We start from the raw sequence: 20,369 nt of genomic DNA, 5'->3' as shown, positions 1-20,369 counted from the left end.
CCCTCATTTCCCCCTCCCCTCCCTCATTTCCCCCTCCCCTCCCTCATTTCCCCCTCCCCTCCCCTCCCTCATTTCCCCCTCCCCCTCCCTCATTTCCCCCTCCCTCTCCCTCATTTCCCCCTCCCTCATTTCCCCCCCCTCCCCCTCATTTCCCCCTCCCTCATTTCCCCCCTCCCCCTCCCTCTCCCTCCCATTTCCCCCCCTCCCCCTCCCCCTCCCTCCCATTTCGCCCCTCCCCCTCCCCCTCCCCCTCCCCCTCCCTCCCATTTCCCCCCCTCCCCCTCCCCCTCCCTCATTTCCCCCCCTCCCCCTCCCCCTCCCTCATTTCCCTCCCGCCCCCTCCCTCATTTCCCTCCTTCCGCTTCTACATTTTCTCCATTACCCCGCCCACATTTCCTTGCGTGCGTCGCTTCCAGATCGTGCATGCGCGGTCTGCCCAGCGCTGCCAGTGGGCGAGAATACGCCGGGATATTGGGAATGTTCTGACATTTGTGTCCGAAGAGAGTTCCTGTCACTCACTGAAGACAGAAAAGCACAACAGGTAATGTGGGGGAGGGGAATCCAACAGAGGGAGGGTGAGCCAGTGAGCTCTGTTTAAATGGGAAACAAAAACAGAATTACCTGGAAAAACTCAGCAGGTCTGGCAGCATCGGCGGAGAAGAAGAGTTGACGTTTCGAGTCCTCACCTGTTCTGTTGAAGGGTCATGAGGACTCGAAACGTCAACTCTTTTCTTCTCCGCCGATGCTGCCAGACCTGCTGAGTTTTTCCAGGTAATTCTGTTTTTGTTTTTGTTTTGGATTTCCAGCATCCGCAGTTTTTTTGTTTTTATCTCTGTTTAAACGGTGTCCCTTCACTGTGAGTCCCCTTTACACGGGGTCCGTTCACTGCGAGTCCTCTTTACACGGGGTCCGTTCACTGCGAGTCCCCTTTACACGTGGTCCGTTCACTGCGAGTCCCCTTTACACGGGGTCCGTTCACTGCGAGTCCCCTTTACACGGGGTCCGTTCACTGCGAGTCCCCTTTACACGGGGTCCGTTCACTGCGAGTCCCCTTTACACGGGGTCCGTTCACTGCGAGTCCCCTTTACACGGGGTCCGTTCACTGCGAGTCCCCTTTACACGGGGTCCGTTCACTGCGAGTCCCCTTTACACGGGGTCCGTTCACTGCGAGTCCCCTTTACACGGGGTCCGTTCACTGCGAGTCCCCTTTACACGGGGTCCGTTCACTGCGAGTCCCCTTTACACGGGGTCCGTTCACTGCGCGTCCCCTTTAAACGGGGTCCGTTCACTGCGAGTCCCCTTCAAACGGGGTCCGTTCACTGCGAGTCCCCTTCAAACGGGGTCCGTTCACTGCGAGTCCCCTTAACACGGGGTCCGTTCACTGCGAGTCCCCTTTACACGGGGTCCGTTCACTGCGCGTCCCTTTTACACGGGGTCCGTTCACTGTCAGCTCTGTTTTAAACGGGGTCCGTTCCCCTTGGTAGTTGCATTTATTAGCCAAGGTGTTGAATACAAGAGCAGGGAGGTTTGCTGGAATTGTATAAAACACTTGTTAGGGCACAGCTGGAGTACTGTGTGCAGTTCTGGTCACCACATTATAGGAAGGATGTGATTGCACTGGAGAGGGTGCAGAGGAGATTTACCAGGATGTCCCCTGGGCTGGAGGGCCTGAGTTACGAGGAAAGACTGGGTCGGCTGAGGTAGTTTTCCTTGGAGCAGCGAAGGTTGAGAGGGGACCTGATAGAGTTGTATAAGATTATGAGGGGCATAGATAGGGTGGATAGGGAGACATTTTTTCCATATTTAGAGGGGTCATTAACCAGGGAGCATAGAATTAAGGTAAGAGATAGAAGGCTAAGAGGGGAGTTGAGAGTTTTTTTCACCCATAGGGTGGTGGAATTCTGGAACTCACTGCCTGAACATGTGGTTGAGTCAGAAACTCTAGCAACATTAAAGAAGTATCTAAATATTCACTTGCATTGCTATAGCCTCCAGGGTTATGGGTCAAGTGCTGGAAAATGGGATTAGTGTAGTCAGATATTTGTTGACCAGCGAGGACATGACGGACTGAATCGCCTCCTACTGTGCTCTAAACGCTTATGTGTCTATGCATGTATGAGATCTCTGTGAGCTCTGTTTAAATGGGGTCCGTTCACTGTGAGCCCTGTTTAAATAGGGTCTGTTCACTGTGAGCTATGTTTAAATGGGGTCTTTTCACTGTGGGTCCCATTGAAATGGGGTCGTTTCGCTCTGTGAGTCCTGTTGAAATGGGGTTTTCTTTGGCGATTCAGCTGTATTAATGCTCCATTGCCTCTTGTTACTTAACGTTATTTTATCTGTGAGTAATTATGCCTGAATTTAACGTGCATACTGTATCAATGTTGGGGGTTATTGTATCTGGGTGTAATTGTGATCAGATTTAATCCAGAAAACATTGAGGAACCTGATTGGGATTCCAAATGTTGGAGCGCTGTGAAACTGACGCATTGGTGGGAAAGGATCATGGACATTAGCGAGACATTCTTGTGGTAACGTGGAGCACCATGTACCTTTAAGAGAATGCACTGGACTAATCATGTGACAGAACTGACCAATCACTATACAGAGCGAGCTTCTGGCTACGTCTAAGTATAGAGCTGGAGGTGGTTGTGGGAGCATGCAAGGGTTTAGAGCTCTGCCTTCTGTTGCAGTAAACAATCACTATTTGTTCTTATGTCAGTCTCTCTCCATTAAGGATAGCGAGAATCAACTAACAAGTGTATATGAAGGCATGTAATTTGAGTTTACTCGACTAGTGAACTCATGGACTCAAGACATAAAACTGGTGACGAGGATGAAAATAGTAAAATTGTAAGACCCCTGAGTGAGAATCCACAAGACGGGTGAGCAAAGTATTACAAAGAGAATCTGTACTGATGAAGCAAAATAGCTGGCAATCAGAGCAGAAAGCAGTGCTGCAGTTTTAAATTTGAAGAAAAGAGAAAAGAAAGAAACCCCTGCAGAATGGTGATTGTGTGGATCCCACCAAAACTCAGAGCGCAAAACCCAGCACAGAAAGGTCGACAGCTGCAGACATGGAGTTAAAAAAACATGGTGACTACTCTTAAATCGTAAATACCTTTAAAGAGGCACAGCAGGTAATAAGGAAGGCAAATGGAATTTTGGCATTTATTTCTAAAGGAATAGAGTATAAAAATAGGGAAGTGTTGTTGCAACTGTACAAGGCATTGGTGAGACTGCACCTGCACAGTTTTGGTCACCTTACTTGAGGAAAGATGTAGTTGCATTGGAGGCGGTTCAGAGGAGGTTCATTAGATTGATTCCAGAGATGTGGGGCTTGTCTTATGAGGAGAGATTGAGCAGTTTAGGCCTATACTTGCTAGAGTTTAGAAGGATGAGAGGAGGTATATATTGAGGTATATACGATGCTAAAGGGGATAGACAAAGTAGACGTGGAGTGGATATTTCCCCTTGTGGGAATTCTAGAATGAGAGGCCATAGTTTTAGGCTAAGGGGTAGTAGATTTAAATCAGAGATAAGGAGAAATTACTTTTCTCAAAGGGCCGTGAATCTGTGGAATTCACTGAGTGCAGTGGATGCCGGGACACTGAATAAATTTAAGGAGGAGATAGACAGATTTTTAATTAGTAATGAGTTGAAAGGTTATAGGGAGAGAGCGGAAAATTGGAGTTGAGGCCAAAATGAGATCAGCCATGATCATATTGAATGGTGGGGCAGGCTTGAGGGGCTGAATTGCCTACTCCTGCTCCTAGTTCTTATGTTTGTATGCCAGAAAAATGGCTATGGGCAGAAAATTATAAGAGACCCCAGAGAAAGGGCAACTCTGGAAGGCAAACCATGAATCGATTGAGGGCAGTCAAGAAAGCTGCAGTAAGCAAAACACCTGAATTCGTCATTAACTGGGAAGCCCATCAGAAACACAGTCCTTTGCAGTCGTTCACAATGTCCCATTTCAGATGTGTCGATCCATTTGACTCCATTTCAGATGATTGGTCTCAGTATGTTGAACGCCTTACGTTCTTTTTACTGTTAACAACATTGCGGGGGAGGAAAAGAAGATTCTTTTGTTCAAATGCTGGAGCAAAATGTACAGGCTGATCCACAGCCTCACATCACCTAACACCCCTGACTTGAAGACTTTTGATGAGTTAATAACAATTGTACAAAACCCCTGAGACCAAAGGCCTCAGTCACTATACAGCGCTTCAACTTCAATTCAAGGAATAGGCTTCCAGGGGAGACAATAGCTGACTGTGTTGCCGTTTTAAAGGTATTAACTAAACATTGCGAATTTGGAACCTCCATTAGTGATATGTTGAGAGACAGACTGGTATGAGGGATTGGAGATGATACTATTCAAAGGCGTTTACTAGCCGAAGCTAATCTAGACTACAGTTGAGGCATTAGCATTAACCACAGCCATGGAGAGTGATGTTAGAAATTCAGAAGTTATAAGAGATGCACAAAATGGCGCCATCCATCTGGTAGGGCAGGACAGGCTGGCAACAAAAGGCACAAAAACATTGGACCCCACAGAGAGGCGGGAAACGCCCCTATGTACTGATCAGTAAAAAAACCGCAATACCACAGTGAAAACCCACAAAATGAATGAGAGAAATGCATCCAGTGGGCGAGTAACAATTCAAACAAGTCAAATGCTTTTTCTGCCACCGCTATGGTCACATAAGGTGGGACTGCAGAGATAGGCTAAGACAGCATTTTAAAGACAAAGGGAGAAATCACGAAATATGTCTCATGGAAGAACCAGAAGAAATAGAATCAGGCATCCATTCATTATATATCCTGAAAGAGGGTAGAACCGAGCCAATCCAAGTAGTCATTATAGTCAATGGACAACCCGTTCAGATGGAAGTTGATACTGAAGCATTGATGTCCGTCATTGGAGAACAGACATTCAGATACTTGAATACAGGAACCCATCCTTTAAGATTGGAAGTTTCGGACACTAAATTGAGAACATACACGGGTGAAGAAAGAAGACTGAAAGGGATATGTCAAGTCAAGGTGCAGTATGAGGAACAGTCTGAAAAATTACCCCTATTTGGTGATGTCAGGCAGGGGACCGAGTCTTCTCAGAAGGAACTGGCTGATAGAGATAAACCTTGAGAGTCCGCTAAGTTCCCAGTTGGAAACCAGAAGCGTTACTGCAGAAAAAAATGAGTGCACAAAGACCCAATGGGAGAAGTCCGTAGAAGTGTTACACCGGGACAGAGTTCAAGCTGAAGTCAGCATCCTTGACAAGAAAAGGAAAACCTTTTAAAAGGACTTTTGTGTGTAAAAAAAAAAATTCACTCAGCTCCCAATTATGCCACTGAGAAGAAATGAAGAAGAAAGGGAAGAGTTAAACCTGTTTCTGGCCAAGTTAAGGAATGAATTAGCTGAGAAGGGGCTGAGATTCTCCAGGAAACTATTAATGAGAATAGGAATGTATTGAAAAAGCCCTGAAGTTTTAAAATTGGAAGGCCCTGTGTTATAGAGGTCTACAGCACAGAAAAAGGCCCTTCAGCCCATCAAGTCTGCGCCGGTCAAACAAGTACCTAACTATTCCAATCCCATTTTCCTGCATTAGGGCTATAGCCTTATATGCCATGGTATCACAAGTGCACATCCAAATACTTCTTGAATGTTATAAGGGTTTCTGCCTCTACGACCCTTGCAGGCAGTGAGTTCCAGATTTTCACCACCCTCTGGGTGAAAAATTTTTTCTCACAACCCCTCTAAACCACCTGCCCTTTACCTTAAATCTATGCCCCCTGGTTATTGATCACTCCACCAAGGGGAAAAGTTCCTTCCTATCTATGCCCCTCATCATTTTATGCATCTCAATCATGACCCCCCTCAATCTCCTCTGCTCCAGGGAAAATAACCCCAGTCTATCCAATCTCTCATAACTAAAACTCTCCAGCCCAGGCAACATCCTGGTAAATCTCCTCTGCACTCTCTCTAGTGCAATCACGTCCTTCCAATAATGCAGATTCCAGAACTGCACGCAATACTCCAGCTGTGGCCTAACCAGAGTTTTATACAGTTCCAACATAACTTCCCTGCTCTTATGTTCTATGCTTCGGCTAATAATGGCAAGTATCCCATATGCCTTCTTAACCACCTTATCTACCTGTCCCACTATCTTAAGGGACCAGTGGACATGTACACCAAGGTCCTGAGTTCTAAGAAGATTTGTCAGAAAGCCCAACTATTGAGCTCACTCACGTTCAGCTTGCACCTGAGTCTAGTCCAGCCAATAGTGAAATTAAAGAGAAGACCGAGATATGAACAAAGAACAAAGAAAAGTACAGCACAGGAACAAGCCCTTCAGCCCTCCAAGCCTGCGCTGATCATATTGTCCATCAACTAAAACATCTTGTACTTCCACGGTCCGTATCCCTCTATTCCCATCCAATTCATGTATTTGTCAAGCTGCCTCTTAAACACCACTATCGTACCTGCTTCCACAGTACTACCAGGAAAAGGACACACAAGAAGATAAAGAGAAATTATTGATAATCTTCAAAGAAAAAACATTTTTTTTCCTGTGTTGCTTTGTGTTTGTTGCCCTTTATCTGTTTCAGCTTGGAGGGGAGGGGTAACAGGAGTGAAGGTGATCGCACGCAGAAGATGGTGAAATCATCCACTGAGGAACCAAGTGGACAACTGTCCCCTGAAAAGGAGGTCTCGGAAAAACCAGCCGAGGTTGTTGAACTGTGGTGCTCAAAATGTCCGAGAGAGCCTTCTGAGAGACTTGATTTTGTAAATAGTTATTACCGTAAATAGTTCACGTTATTAAGTTTGTCAACTATTTTTTAAGTAAAGGGAGAGTGTTGTGGTAAAGTGGAGTACCATGTACCTTTAAGAGAATGCAAGTAGACTAACCAAGTGACGGGACTGACCAATCAATGTACAGTGTGGGCTACGGGTTAACTGTAAGTCTAGACCTGCAGATGGTTGTGGGAGCATGCAAGGATTTAGTGCCCTGCCTTCTGTTGCAATAAACAATCAGAGTTTGTCCTTATGTCGGTGTCTTTCAGTTATTGATAGGAAGCATCAATACATTAACAAGTGTGTATGAAGGCGTGCTATTCAAGCTTGCTCGACTAGTGAACTCATAGAGTCAAGACATAAAAATTCTTCATCCTCAAAGGTGTTCAGAAGATGAGAAAGACACAGAGGGAAATGTCCTGACTTCAGAAAAGCATGCAGAATCTGCTCTTGCTTGAGTTGATGGATGTCATTGTCAGGGAGGATTTCCAAGAGGTGAATGCCATTTGAGATGTGGAGGCCTGCAAGATCATCTCCCAGTCCATACTATGCTCCATCGAGCAGGATGAGATATGCTTGTGTTTCTTTTTCCAAAAGGAACAGAGCAAGAGCTCTATCCGCAGCCTGAAGGGAGAAACAGTTCAGTAATATCATCACAGCCTGGCATACCAAGAATCATACAATCCGGCATAAAAGGATTTGATGACGTGAACCCAACTAAGACAAGATCTCCCAGACCTTCCTGTTCTCTATCACAGATGTCTTAGATGACGGTGGGTTGCAAAGCCCACCCCTTTGTCCTCACCCCAGAATCTGGGCAATGAGCAAGAAAGGGTCGATTGAAACATGGTGTAGTATGATGGGAATCCTTATGTCCTGGGCCACTTCGGTTCCCGTGAAGTCCTATTAGGAACCCTAGAAATACGCAACAGACGGGGCTCTGGCAAACAAGTCCTTGATGACAGAACAGGCAGAGGATATATCAGGAATATCGGTAGCTCTCTTTCTGCTCAACTCTTATTGGGGAGGGGTCTAGGAAAAGTATCCTTAACATAGTCTGCTTCGGCTCGCCTGACTGGGTAGCCACATCCAGTGGGATCACTTTGTGCAGTAGAAACGCAGAGGACACAAGTAACAACATTTGGGACCTTGAACCTCAAGGACTTTCAAGGACTTCCCCCCACAAATGAACACCCAAAGCATCACACCGAATTTGTCACCCAAGAAATCTGGCGATATGACATCAACATTGCCTCTCAGTGAGGTCCAGTGAGCTGGAACTCGGAGGCAGTTATACTTTGTTCAGGAAAGGGAAATCAGAAGATGAATCCAAAATTCATGGAGCTGGATTTTCTATCAAGAATGAACTTGTGAACCAGCTTCATGTGTTCCCCCTTGGAAGAAATGAGTGCCTCATGCCTCTCCATTACAAACTGGCAAGGAGTCAATTTGCCACCATGGTCGGTGCATATCCCCCCAACTCTGGACACTGACAGTGAAACCAAGGAAGATTTCTATGTCAAACTTAACCAAGCTCTTTGTGGGGTTCTGTAGGAGGGCAGGCTTACTCTTCTCAGAGACTTCAACGCCAGAGTCGAAAGAAATTCCAATCTCCAGAATGGAACAATTAGCAGGGAAGGAATTGTAAATGTCAACTCCAAAGGCATTCTTCTCCTTACCAAATGTCCAGAACAATGGGCTTGTCATCATCAGTACACTACCACCAGAAGAACAAGTATAAAACGTCATAGCAACACCCACGGTCCAAGCGTTGGCACCTGATCTATTTACGTCATTGTCCATGCCCAGAATTGCAAAAGATGCCCTCGCCACCAGAGCAATGACAGGACTTAGTTGTTCAATTTTGTCCAAGAAACTAGCTCCCAAACGATGGGTGAGAAACATGTTGGCAGGCAAGGCAAAAGAAATTCAACATCTCACTGACATGAATGATATCCATGGGTTCTTCACTGCCACAAAGACCATTATGGTCCAAGTACTCAGACCAGCAGCTCTTGGGCTTAAGGACGGGGAGATCTGATCAAGGAAAGGCCTGTTGGAAGGGGTCATTTTGAACACCTTTTCAATCACGAATCAATTGTTGACAAGTGTTTTCTATTCCATCCCACAAATGAAGAACAAAGCAGCAGGAGGTGATGGAACCCTCGGTGGGAATTGGAAATGTCAACTCCAACGGCATTCTTTGGCTGTTTGCAACAGGCAAAGTACTGATGATACCCAACCAGCCCATGCTTGCATAACTAAAAACATATGTCCAGCATTAGATGCAATTCTGCAATTGGGCGACACTTGTTAAACAATCCTGATTGTGCTAAGAATTACACTGAAAACCAATTTAAGATAATCAGTGGGGCTAGAAGCTACATATATTGACACACAGGCTCTTGTCCTTTGTAGACAGAAGGAGCATGTCCACACATTGCACCTTTTCAACTAAACAAAAGCTTGGGGGACAGCCATTCCCTGGTTTGTTCCCTATGGCAATGCCTTGACCAATTAGAGTTGACCTGCCTGGTTTGAATTTGAACAAAGCTGGGCAGTTAACTGTTCCCTGGTGCATTCTCCATGGCAATGTCTCAACCAGAATCCACTTGCCAACTAATGAGCCCTCTCTCCTCATGCAGTATAAATTGTTGTTCCCTTTACAATTGGTATTCTTACGAACACTCCTGATGAGCGCAAGGTGAAAAGCTCAGACAGCATGTCTTTTTTCTCAGCAGAGCTCGAACCTGTGGCCATGGTGAAACAGAAACTTGGCATGCGGGAGTAATGCTCCATCTCCAATGCAGATAAGAACCATCAGGTGCTGGGCACTCTTGGTTTTGCTGTACATAGTGAGGTCTGGCCCATACCCCACTGCTGATTTGTGGCAATCACCCCAGCCATTTTCTGCTTTATCTGGAAATTTTGCCTCTGCGTATGTGATCTATTTTCGATGCACAAATCTCAAGGTAAAATCTCTAGTCATTCTGATGGCTACCTTTGTGTGTGGCTACATTAAATTGTGTAGACTCTCTTTACTAAGTGCTAAGTGGCACTACGCCCTGAAGTTCTACCTGTCCTTGGTGTTGTGAAAGATGGGCCTGGCCACATTGCCATGGAATGCTCCATTCAGTTGGACAGTGCTGTACCACCTGTCCCTCGTGGAAACATTTATGCAGAAAAATATCTTTGTCCATACAGTAGTCCTCACGTAATGTCCTCGAGGTCCTGCAAGAAACCGAGAGGGTGGATAGTGTCGTATGGTTCCCTGAGTAGACAGTCAGTCATTTAGCAGAATGCCTCAGTACCAGAACCTGTGTCAAACCTCTTGGGCTGTATGCCACCAGAGAATGTTTGACAAGAAATGTAACTGTGCATCATAAATATAAGCTGTGTTGGTGAGTATATTCAGACAGTGGAATGCACTTTATGTAACATAAAATTTGAACTGTTACGCTATGTACCTTTACAAATATTGTGAATAAATATATTTTTGGGACAAAACATAATAGTGAATGGATTTAATTTGCAGACAGTTGCTGTGAGGGGTTATTGTAACATGGCGTAATTGTGAGTAATTTGAATTCGCAGACTGTTAATTTTGCTATTGGGTGAAGAGAGGAGACACTAGCATTGAGAGCTATACCCAATTAGGAGCAAAGTAGATATTGTGCTGATGCTGAATAAATACAAAGCTGAGCTTTGTAAGTCACCAGTCAAAATGATTCTTGCAGTGAAGGCAAACCGGTAAAAAACCTGAAATGGGAGAACTGAGGGAATTCTTCAAGTGGGTTTTATTACACTTGCAGACTAAAGCTTGTTGTAACAGACAGTTAGATCGGGTCTCATTGGAATTGCTTTGCCAAGTGAAATATCACTAAAATAGATTGAGAAATGTGGGAGTTACAGATGATGAGAAACAACTCTCATTTGCTGCTCCTGGTGGGGGAGTGAGAGCTGTGGGAAACTCTGACCCCAATTTCCAATCAGTGACCAGGTAAGGCTCCTGGTGTGACACATGTAGACAGAAAACGATTTCCTTTCCCTGGGCTCTCGTCCTTAGTGAACTGCTTCAGAACAACTCTCCATCTGTTTCTGTACTAGATTGAGTTATAGGTATGAAATGTTCCATTGCTGTTACATGCTGCATTAAATCTTTTGAAAATATTTATCACAGTATATTCAAGATGTGCACCAGGAATCCTGTAATTGTCGTACATGGAGGTTCTGGAAAATACAAGGAGGAATTTAAGGAAGTCTGTCTGCTGAGAGTGAAGGAGGCTGCTCTCCAGGGTTATTGCCGGGTTCAGCAAGGAGGCAGTGCTCTGGACATGGTGGAAGAGGCTTCAACAATTTTAGAGAATGACCCCCATTTTAATGCTGGTAAATTCATTTCATTCATCTTCTTTAAATTCTAATACAGCCAATCTTTAATCCAGTGGTTGGATAATGAGGGGTAATTGTTGGGTAAACTGTAAATTTTCTAATGTAAGCGTAACAACAAAAACTAATTATTTCAGTCTTTAGCGTTTTGTAAGATCCAGCAGCATCAGGTATTCAAGTTATGAACAGTTGTTTGCAAGAAAGCAAAAATTGGATGTCCATTTGCAAATATATCCCATATCCCAAAGCTTGTCTGATCTTTGAACTATCCCTGTGCCTTTGCCTGGTTCTGACAGTCAGACCATCTCCTACCTCACTTCCTACCTGGTTGTGACAGTCAGACCATCTAGTTATGGTTATTGTCACAGAGCAGTAGAGCCAATAAGTATTTTAAGACCTGAAATAAAAATTGCATTAAATTTATTGAAACTGATATTTTTTCTCTTTTGGAAAATTGAGAAACTTTTTTGAATGCTTAGCTTGGCATTGGCCCAAGCATTACCTAACAGCAGGAGTCAATTTGAAGGTAGTTTTCTCAAACAGCCCTATCCTAGGCAATTGTGAAACTGCTGCAATTCCCAGAAGGCACTCTTACATGTCTGTGAATCTACATTCTTTGGTTAGTTTTAGAATGGATGTGTATTTCTGCTGGAAGGCTCCTATCGGGCAGTCATTTATGACATGCCCAGGACTGTGAGAATTCTACCAGCTTCTGTATTCTAGCTTCCTGTCTTTTGACTGGAATTACCTTTTGTTTTGTTGCAACATTGAGTAGAAGGTGAAGGAGTGAAAATATGCTCGGAACCCATTTCTGCTGTGTTTCACCCAATTTTTAGGCTGCCAAAATTTATTCCTTTCAGAAGAACTTGATTAGAAGGAAATGACACACATTATTTCTTAAATCCCACCATTCACTGTACTGCATTCAGTGCCACTTAGAAGCAGATAATTGAGATCTTGAGACTTGCCAGAAGCTGCTGATCGTGCAGAAACCTTTCTTCCCACACCTGGCAATGTACACCTTGGGACCCCCTTCTCTTGCTTATTCACACATGGCCCTTGGTGATAAAATGTATAGACATGGGCATCACCCAGTGGTCCATCTCTGTCACCTCACTTAACCTCTGCGCTACCTCTGTTCTCACTGCTTGTCTGACAAAATGCAAACTATATTTGAAAAGTGTGATAAACTTGATCAGAATGATTTGAAGATGGTAGATGCAGCTTCCTGGTTTATGCAGATAGTGGGTGTGACTTCCAGCTAGTGCACCATGTGATCTGCCATTTTTTCCCACGCTACAGGCATTGCTGAGTCAAACTGAGGCCCACACTAGGTGGTGGGGGGGATTCCTTCCTGTTCTAAACCTAGATTCTCAGCTTGGGGATCCCATAAAGCAAATTTCATTTAATCCAAGGTCAGCAGCAAGCTTTGACACTGACTGAAAAATCTGAGGCATTATGGAGAGTGTTAGCATTGTTGAGTTCATTTGGAAAACAATGTACTAACATACGAATTAGTACCAGGAGTAGGCCACTCGGCCCCTCAAGCCTGCACCACCATTCAATAAGATCATGGCTGATCTGAATGTAACCTCAACCCCCCATTCGTGCCTACTCCTGATAACCTTTTACCCCCTTGTTTATCAGGAATCTATCCAGCTCTACCTTAAAACTATTAAAAGACTCTGCTTCCACCACCTTCTGAGGAAGGGAGTTCCAAAGTGTCACAACCCTCAGAAAATATTCCTCCTCATCTCTGTCTTAAATGGGCAACCCTTTATTTTTAAACAGTGACCTCTAGTTCTAGATTCTCCCACAAGAGGAAACACCTTCTCCACATCCACCCTGTCAAGACTCCTCAGGATCTTCAAGATTTCAATTAAGTCGCCTCTCACTCTTCTAAATTCCAGTGGATATAAGCCTAACCTGTCCATCCTTTTCTCTTAAGACAACCCACCCATTTCTTGTATTAGTCTGGTGAACCTTCTCTGAACTGCATCAAACACATTTACATCTTTACTAAATAAGGAGACCAGTACTGTACACAATACTCCAGGTGTGGTCTCGCCAGTGCCCAGTGTAACTGAAGCATAACCTCCCTACTTCTGTAATCAATTACCCTCACAAATAATAACATTCTATTAGCTTTCCTAATTACTTGCTGTACATGCATACTAACCTTTTGTGATTCATGCACCCACATCCCTTTAAATCTCAGAGCTCTGCAATCTCTCACCATTTAGATAATAAGCTTCCTTTTTATTTTTCCTGCCAAAATGTACGATTTCACATTTATCCACATTATACTCCATTTGCCAGACCTTAGCCCACTCACTTAATCTATCTACGTCACTTTGTAGCCTCCTTACGTCCTCTTCATAATTTACTTTCCTACCTATCTTTGTGTCGTCATCAAATTTAGCCACCATTCTTTTGGTCCCTTCATCCAAAGTCATTTATATAAATTGTAAAAAACAGAGGCCCCAGCACTGATCCCTGTGGCACACCACTTGTCACATTCTTCTAACCAGAAAAAGACCCCTTTATGCCAACTCTCTACTTCCTGTTAGCTAACCAATTTTCTATCCATTCCAATATGTTACCTCCTTCACCATGAGCTTTTATTTTTTGCAGTAACCTTTGATGTGGCACTTTATCAAATGCATTCTGGAAATCTAAGTACGCTACATCCACCAGTTCTCCTTTATCCCCAGCACATGTGACTCCTTCAAAGAACTCCAATAAATTGGTTAAACATGATTTCCCTTTTACAAAACCATATTGACTCTGCCTGATTGCCTTAACTTTTTTCTAAGTGCTGTGCTATAACATCTTTAATAATAGCTTCTAATATTTTCCCTATGTCAGATGTTAGGCTAACTATCATTTCCTGCTTTCTGCCTCCGTCCCTTTTTGAAGCCAAGAGTTATATTTGCTATTTTCCAATCTAATGGAACCTTTCCCAAATCTAGGGAATTCTGGAAAATGAAAACCATTGCATCAACTATCTCACTAGCCACTTCTTTCAAGACCTTAGGGTGAAGTCCACATGGACCTGGGATTTGTCAGCCTGCACCCCCAACTATTTGCTCAATACCACATCCCTGGTGATTGTAATTATCCCCAGTTCCTCCCTCCCTTCTATTTCCTGATTGACAGCTATTTCTGGGATGTTGCTTGTGTCCTCTATAGGAAGACCGAAACAAAATGCCTGTTTATTTCAACCGCCATTTCCCTACTTTCCATTATCAATTCTCCAGACGCACTCTATAGAACCAACTCTCACTTTGTTAACTTTTATTTAAATATCTTTGGAAACTCTTTGTTACTAGCTAGCTTGCATACTCTAATTTTTCCCTCCTTATTAATTTCTTTGCTGTTCTTTATATTCTTTCCAATCTTCTGACCTGCCACCTGTCTTTGTGTAATTATATGCTTTTTCTTTAAGTTTGATACTGTCTTTAACTTTTTTAGTTAACCACAGATAGTAGGCCTTGTAATGCTCCAATAGCTATTTGGCAATAAAGACCGAGATCTTCAGATAGAGTTTTATTTCTGGTGCACAAAACTCTCTGTAGAGAGAGCTTGTCTTACCTGTTTTCTCTTTTATACATCCAAATGGGCACTTAGGTTGTTAATTTATAATTAGCAATTGAAGTCCTTGTGAGTCAACTGTTTCCTTCCCCAACAGATTCCCCTCTTCTTAAGAAGAAAGTAACCTTTAAGTTTATATAATCACAAAAAATTAAGATGGATCTTCTTTTCCATAATACAAACATCATTCTCATTCAATAAATCCACCTAATTCCCCTTTCAGTACTCCTTCTAACCTACCCTCTATCAAGCTCCGAACTGTTGCTGTTTGATCTCCCTCTTCCATTTATAAATGTTATTACAACAGGTCGTGATCTTTTCTTAGAGGCATGTTTACTCCCAGACTCTCTGTCTAAACTGACACTACATTTTCATGCCTTCCATTTTTGTACTTCATGTTCCCAATCCATAGGCCTAGCCTCCTGTCCTTTATCTCGTACATTTAACCAGGTTTTATATTTTCCCTTGGCCTTCCCTGCTCTACCTACAATCGTCACATCCTGCCATTGACTGGCGCCTGCTGGTAAGTACTTAACTTTAGAGCCAGCTTTTGACAGTTGTCCTCTGGGACAAATTGCTTCACCTTCTCTGTCCAAATTACCGTCTCCATCTTCAGATACCCTGTCAACTTCAGCTACCTGGTCCTCACAATCATGCAACATATGGGTATGATAAGTACATGGTTCCTCATCAATTCCTACTACCCTCTCCGGAACCGCAAATTCGTAATCCTTGCCAACTAACCTCAATGAGTGTACCCGAATAGTCTGGTTCCCATGTTGTAACATGACTCTTTTACCAACTTTACCTATAACCTTTCCTGGGCCTTTCCACTCGTTAAGTCCTTCTGTTTTATAAGTATACCATGTCTCCCTAATTAAAAATAGTTTCAGATGGTCGTACATTGTGTATTAAAGCTCGCTGTGTCCTTTCTGAAACTTCGGCTTTAAGGAACATTCTTCTACCCACATCTAAATGCTCAGAAAATGTAGAGCTAATTGTGGTTCCTTCCCAAGCTGGGGAATAATCACTCAGGACTGAAGGAATTTTTGGGTTTGTACCAAAACCCCACTGATATGGACTATAGCCCCCAACTATCTGCAGTGAATTCTTGGCACTGACAGCCCACACTAGAGCTGATAATTTACAGCTTGGTCCGTCCGCCAATGTTTTACGAAGCATCGCATCTGTCACCGTGTGATTCTTTTCACACACTCCACTACTAAAAGGGCTTTCTGCTGCTGTATTCATAACTGTTATATTCATGTTTCACACATGTCCTGGAACTGGTCATTAACAAATTCCCTCCCCATTATCAGTGAGGAATTTTGCCTATGGTCCCAGTCCGGTCCCTATCCTTTTCCGTTACCTGATCCACAATTGTTTTCTTTACCGTATAGGATTGCCGACTGGCTAAACCTTGTTGCCAAATCTACAAAATGTAAAATGAAAATGTTCTTTACTTGATCCCAAACCTTTAAACCCATCGTTACAACTTCATTGGAATGTCTCAGTAAAGGTAGACTCACTATCAGCCGTGACAGTGTCCTTCTGTATTTCTTATTGAGGTAAGCGACAGATGTGATATATATGTTTAGTGTACTCTCCATCCTTTATTCCTGCATCCCTTAGCAAAATTTTTAATCTTTGGGAAGAAGGGTGGGCAAACTGCTGATGCAATTTTAACACAATTAGTTTTTTGTCCCATAAATTCCTATCCTCTGATACTAATGACACTTCTTTAATTTCCTTATTAGGAAAGTTAGGTTTCATTAAAGGAATTCAATAGTGTCCAGATTGCATAAATTGCAAATCTACAGGTTTTCCAAATACAGTGGCCATTTTCCATGTCCAGCTTAATTTGTGCTTTCTTCATCAATGGCCTGTTCAACAGTAACGGTATTTCACTAGGCACTACATCCATGCTGATGAAATGATTGACTCCAGCTATCTTACTAGGAATCACTACCCTTTTTAAAGATTTTATGGTATTATCATCTCCAAATCTAAAACTGGTGGAACTCTCAAATTCTTTAACCTTATTCCATTCCTTGTCATTTAAGGAGTCCAGGTAGCATTTTAACCAGCCCACACCACAGACTGTAGACATACATCTGCTATCTAGCACCATACAGTTGAAGGACTCTGAACCAAGATGTTAATCACCGGTCTGAAACTTGTAACTAATACCATGCCCTCTCTTTGGTCAATATCTCCATCTTCTGAGTCTTCTGTCTCATGTTTAATTTCGAACACCTCATTGTTTAAGATAGTTTATTGCATAAAGGTATTTTGAATCATATCTAAAACATCGATTGACCACACCTTGAGCATTTCTGGGGTTCATTCTTTTGTTGTAATTCCCCAATTCTCTTCTCCTGCCATAAATGTCAAACGTGTTTCTGTCCTTATTGTTTCTAGTTACAAACCTCCTTTCGTACTGATGCCTGCGTCCTGTTTCTAAACAATCTTGCCATCCAGTTAACATTGTATCCTCGATTTTCTGTCTTACCGCTGAATAACCCGTTTGTGCCATGAATGCCGCCAGAAAGGAATGTTTTCAGAGGGTTTTTTTTAGAACTTCTGGCATCTGTTCCAGCAGTGTGTGTCTTTGCACAAATTTAACTCTTGTCAGAACCAGAAGTCTGTCCATGTTCGGTACCTTGGCACAGTCTGGTAACTTAAATGCCAACAGTGATTGGGGAATTTCTAGGTGGAATTTTTGCAATCTTGCATATAGTCTATTGAATTCCATTATGTAATCTTCCATCGAGCTATCCTCCAATTTTATAAATTTGTCAAAATCAGGCCATACTTCGTGAGCACTTAATAAGTCATCCTTCTGATAGATTTTATCCATGAAATCTAATAACAGTTCCAAACCTTCATCCGTGTTCAAATGCTCAGGCTCCAACTCCAAAAATACTTTGCATCTTATTTTGCTTTTGTATGATAACGAAAGTGCCAAGGCCATTCCTTGTTTTTTCTTCGGCAAGGACGTAACCAGTGTCCACATAGTTACTCCATTCTTCCATTGCTCATAGGGTTCACTCTCAGAAAACATCAGTGGGTAATCATACCCTGAAACTCTACATTTTGATTCAGCCATTCTCTAAAGTTAATCCAAACCACTCTGCTCTTAAAGTTAACTCCAAATACAGTCTTTTGACAAAAGAAAGCTTAGTTTTCAGTCTTTTGCTTACAAGCAGCAACCATTCTCTGCTACCATTATTAAGCTCCAATAGCTGTTGGGTAATAAAGACTCCTTCAGATAGTGTTTTATTTTTGATGTATAAAACTCTACAGAGAACTTTTCTCACCTGTTTTCCCTCTTAGACATCCAAATGGGTACTTAGGTTGTTAACTGAGTTAACTGTTTCCTTCCCCAACAGGCCCTCCCCTTGGAATGTATCGATTCTGTATATTCTGAAATATCCCCTTAAATGCCTGCCACTGAACTTCCATTGACATATCCCTTAATCTCATTTGCCAGTTCACTTTAGCTAGCTCTGCTTTCATGTCCCCATAATTGCCCTTATTTAAGTTTAAAGTACAAGTCTTGGATGCATTGGTTTCTCCCTCAAAATGAATGTAAAATTCAATCATATTATGATCGCTGCTACCTCAGGTTGCCTTCGCTAGGAGGTTATCAGTCAATCTTGTTGCTCAATACTAGGTATAGTATTGCCTGCTCTCTGGTTGGCTCCAGAATGTGCTGTTCTAAGAAAATATCCCGAAAACATTGTATGATCTCCTCATCCAGTCTCCCTTTGCCCATCTGATTTTTCCAGTCTATAAGTAGATTAAAATCCTCCATAACAAAAACAAAAACAGAATTACCTGGAAAAACTCAGCAGGTCTGGCAGCATCGGCGGAGAAGAAAAGAGTTGACGTTTCGAGTCCTCATGACCCTTCGACAGAACTTGAGTTCGAGTCCAAGAGAGAGTTGAAATATAAGCTGGTTTAAAGTGTGTGTGTGGGGGGCGGAGAGAGAGAGAGAGGTGGAGTGGGACAAACAAGCAGTGATAGAAGCAGATCATCAAAAGATGTCAACAACAATAGTACAAAAGAACACAGGTGTTAAAGTTAAAGTTGGTGATATTATCTAAACGAATGTGCTAATTAAGAATGGATGGTAGGGCACTCAAGGTATAGCTCTAGTGGGGGTGGGGAGAGCATAAAAGATGTAAAAAAAAAATTATTTTTTTTATATAATGGAAATAGGTGGGAAAAGGAAAATCTATATAATTTATTGGAAAAAAAAAGAAAAGGAAGGGGGAAACAGAAAGGGGGTGGGGATGGGGGAGGGAGCTCACGACCTAAAGTTGTTGAATTCAATATTCAGTCCGGATGGCTGTAAAGTGCCTAGTCGGAAGATGAGGTGTTGTTCCTCCAGTTTGCGTTGGGCTTCACTGGAACAATGCAGCAAGCCAAGGACAGACATGTGGGCAAGAGAGCAGGGTGGAGTGTTAAAATGGCAAGCGACAGGGAGGTTTGGGTCATTCTTGCGGACAGACCGCAGGTGTTCTGCAAAGCGGTCGCCCAGTTTACGTTTGGTCTCTCCAATGTAGAGGAGACCACATTGGGAGCAACGAATGCAGTAGTCTAAGTTGGGGGAAATGCAAGTGAAATGCTGCTTCACTTGAAAGGAGTGTTTGGGTCCTTGGACGGTGAGGAGAGAGGAAGTGAAGGGGCAGGTGTTGCATCTTTTGCATGGGCATGCGGCCCCCTTCCACAACTCTTTCTCCGGTACATCGATGATTACTTCGGTGCCGCTTCATGCTCTCGTCGGGACTTGGAAAAATGTATTTATTTTGCTTCCAATCTCCACCCCTCCATCATTTTCACATGGTCCATCTCTGACACTTCCCTTCCCTTCCTTGACCTCTCTGTCTCAATCTTTGGTGATAGACTGTCCACCAATATCCATTACAAACCCACCGACTCCCACAGCTATCTCGACTACAGCTCCTCACACCCCGCTTCCTGTAAGGACTCCATCCCATTCTCTCAGTTCATTCGCCTCCGTCGCACCTGTTCCGATGATGCTACCTTCAAAAACAGTTCCTCTGACATGTCCTCCTTCTTCCTTAACCGAGGTTTTCCACCCACGGTCGTTGCCATTTTAACACTCCACCCTGCTCTTTTGCCTACATGTCTGTCCTTGGCTTGCTGCATTGTTCCAGTGAAGCCCAAGATTTTCCTTTTCCCACCTATTTCCATTATAAAAAAAAATATTTTTTTTTTTTACATCTTTTATGCTCTCCCCACCCCCACTAGAGCTATACCTTGAGTGCCCTACCATCCATTCTTAATTAGCACATTCGTTTAGATAATATCACCAACTTTAACTTTAACACCTGTGTTCTTTTGTACTACTGTTGTGACATCTTTTGATGATCTGCTTCTATCACTGCTTGTTTGTCCCTACAACCACGGCCCATCTCCCGCGCATCCGCCCTCACGCCTTCTCCTCCCTCCCAGAAACATGATAGGGTCCCCCTTGTCCTCACTTATCACCCCACCAGCCTCCGCATTCAAAGGATCATCCTCCGCCATTTCCGCCAACTCCAGCATGATGCCACCACCAA

At 43.3% G+C, this 20,369-nt stretch overlaps 1 protein-coding gene across 1 annotated transcript in view; it reads left to right on the top strand.

Annotated features, from left to right (window-relative positions):
* Nucleotides 1-461: 461 nt before the first annotated feature.
* asrgl1 (asparaginase and isoaspartyl peptidase 1) overlaps nucleotides 462-20,369 on the top strand; it is a 72,411-nt gene continuing 52,503 nt past the window's right edge. Inside the window, exons 1-2 of the mRNA XM_041188468.1 lie at nucleotides 462-541; nucleotides 10,979-11,184. Of these exons, the coding sequence (XP_041044402.1) occupies nucleotides 10,989-11,184 (196 nt within the window). The 5' untranslated portion in view covers nucleotides 462-541; nucleotides 10,979-10,988. The remainder of the gene's footprint in view (nucleotides 542-10,978; nucleotides 11,185-20,369) is intronic.

The sequence above is a fragment of the Carcharodon carcharias genome, chromosome 5 (assembly GCF_017639515.1).
Source record: "Carcharodon carcharias isolate sCarCar2 chromosome 5, sCarCar2.pri, whole genome shotgun sequence".
NCBI classification, from domain to species: Eukaryota; Metazoa; Chordata; class Chondrichthyes; order Lamniformes; family Lamnidae; genus Carcharodon; species Carcharodon carcharias.
Note: the sequence above shows the minus strand (reverse complement) of the source record. Positions and strands in the feature narration are given on the sequence as shown.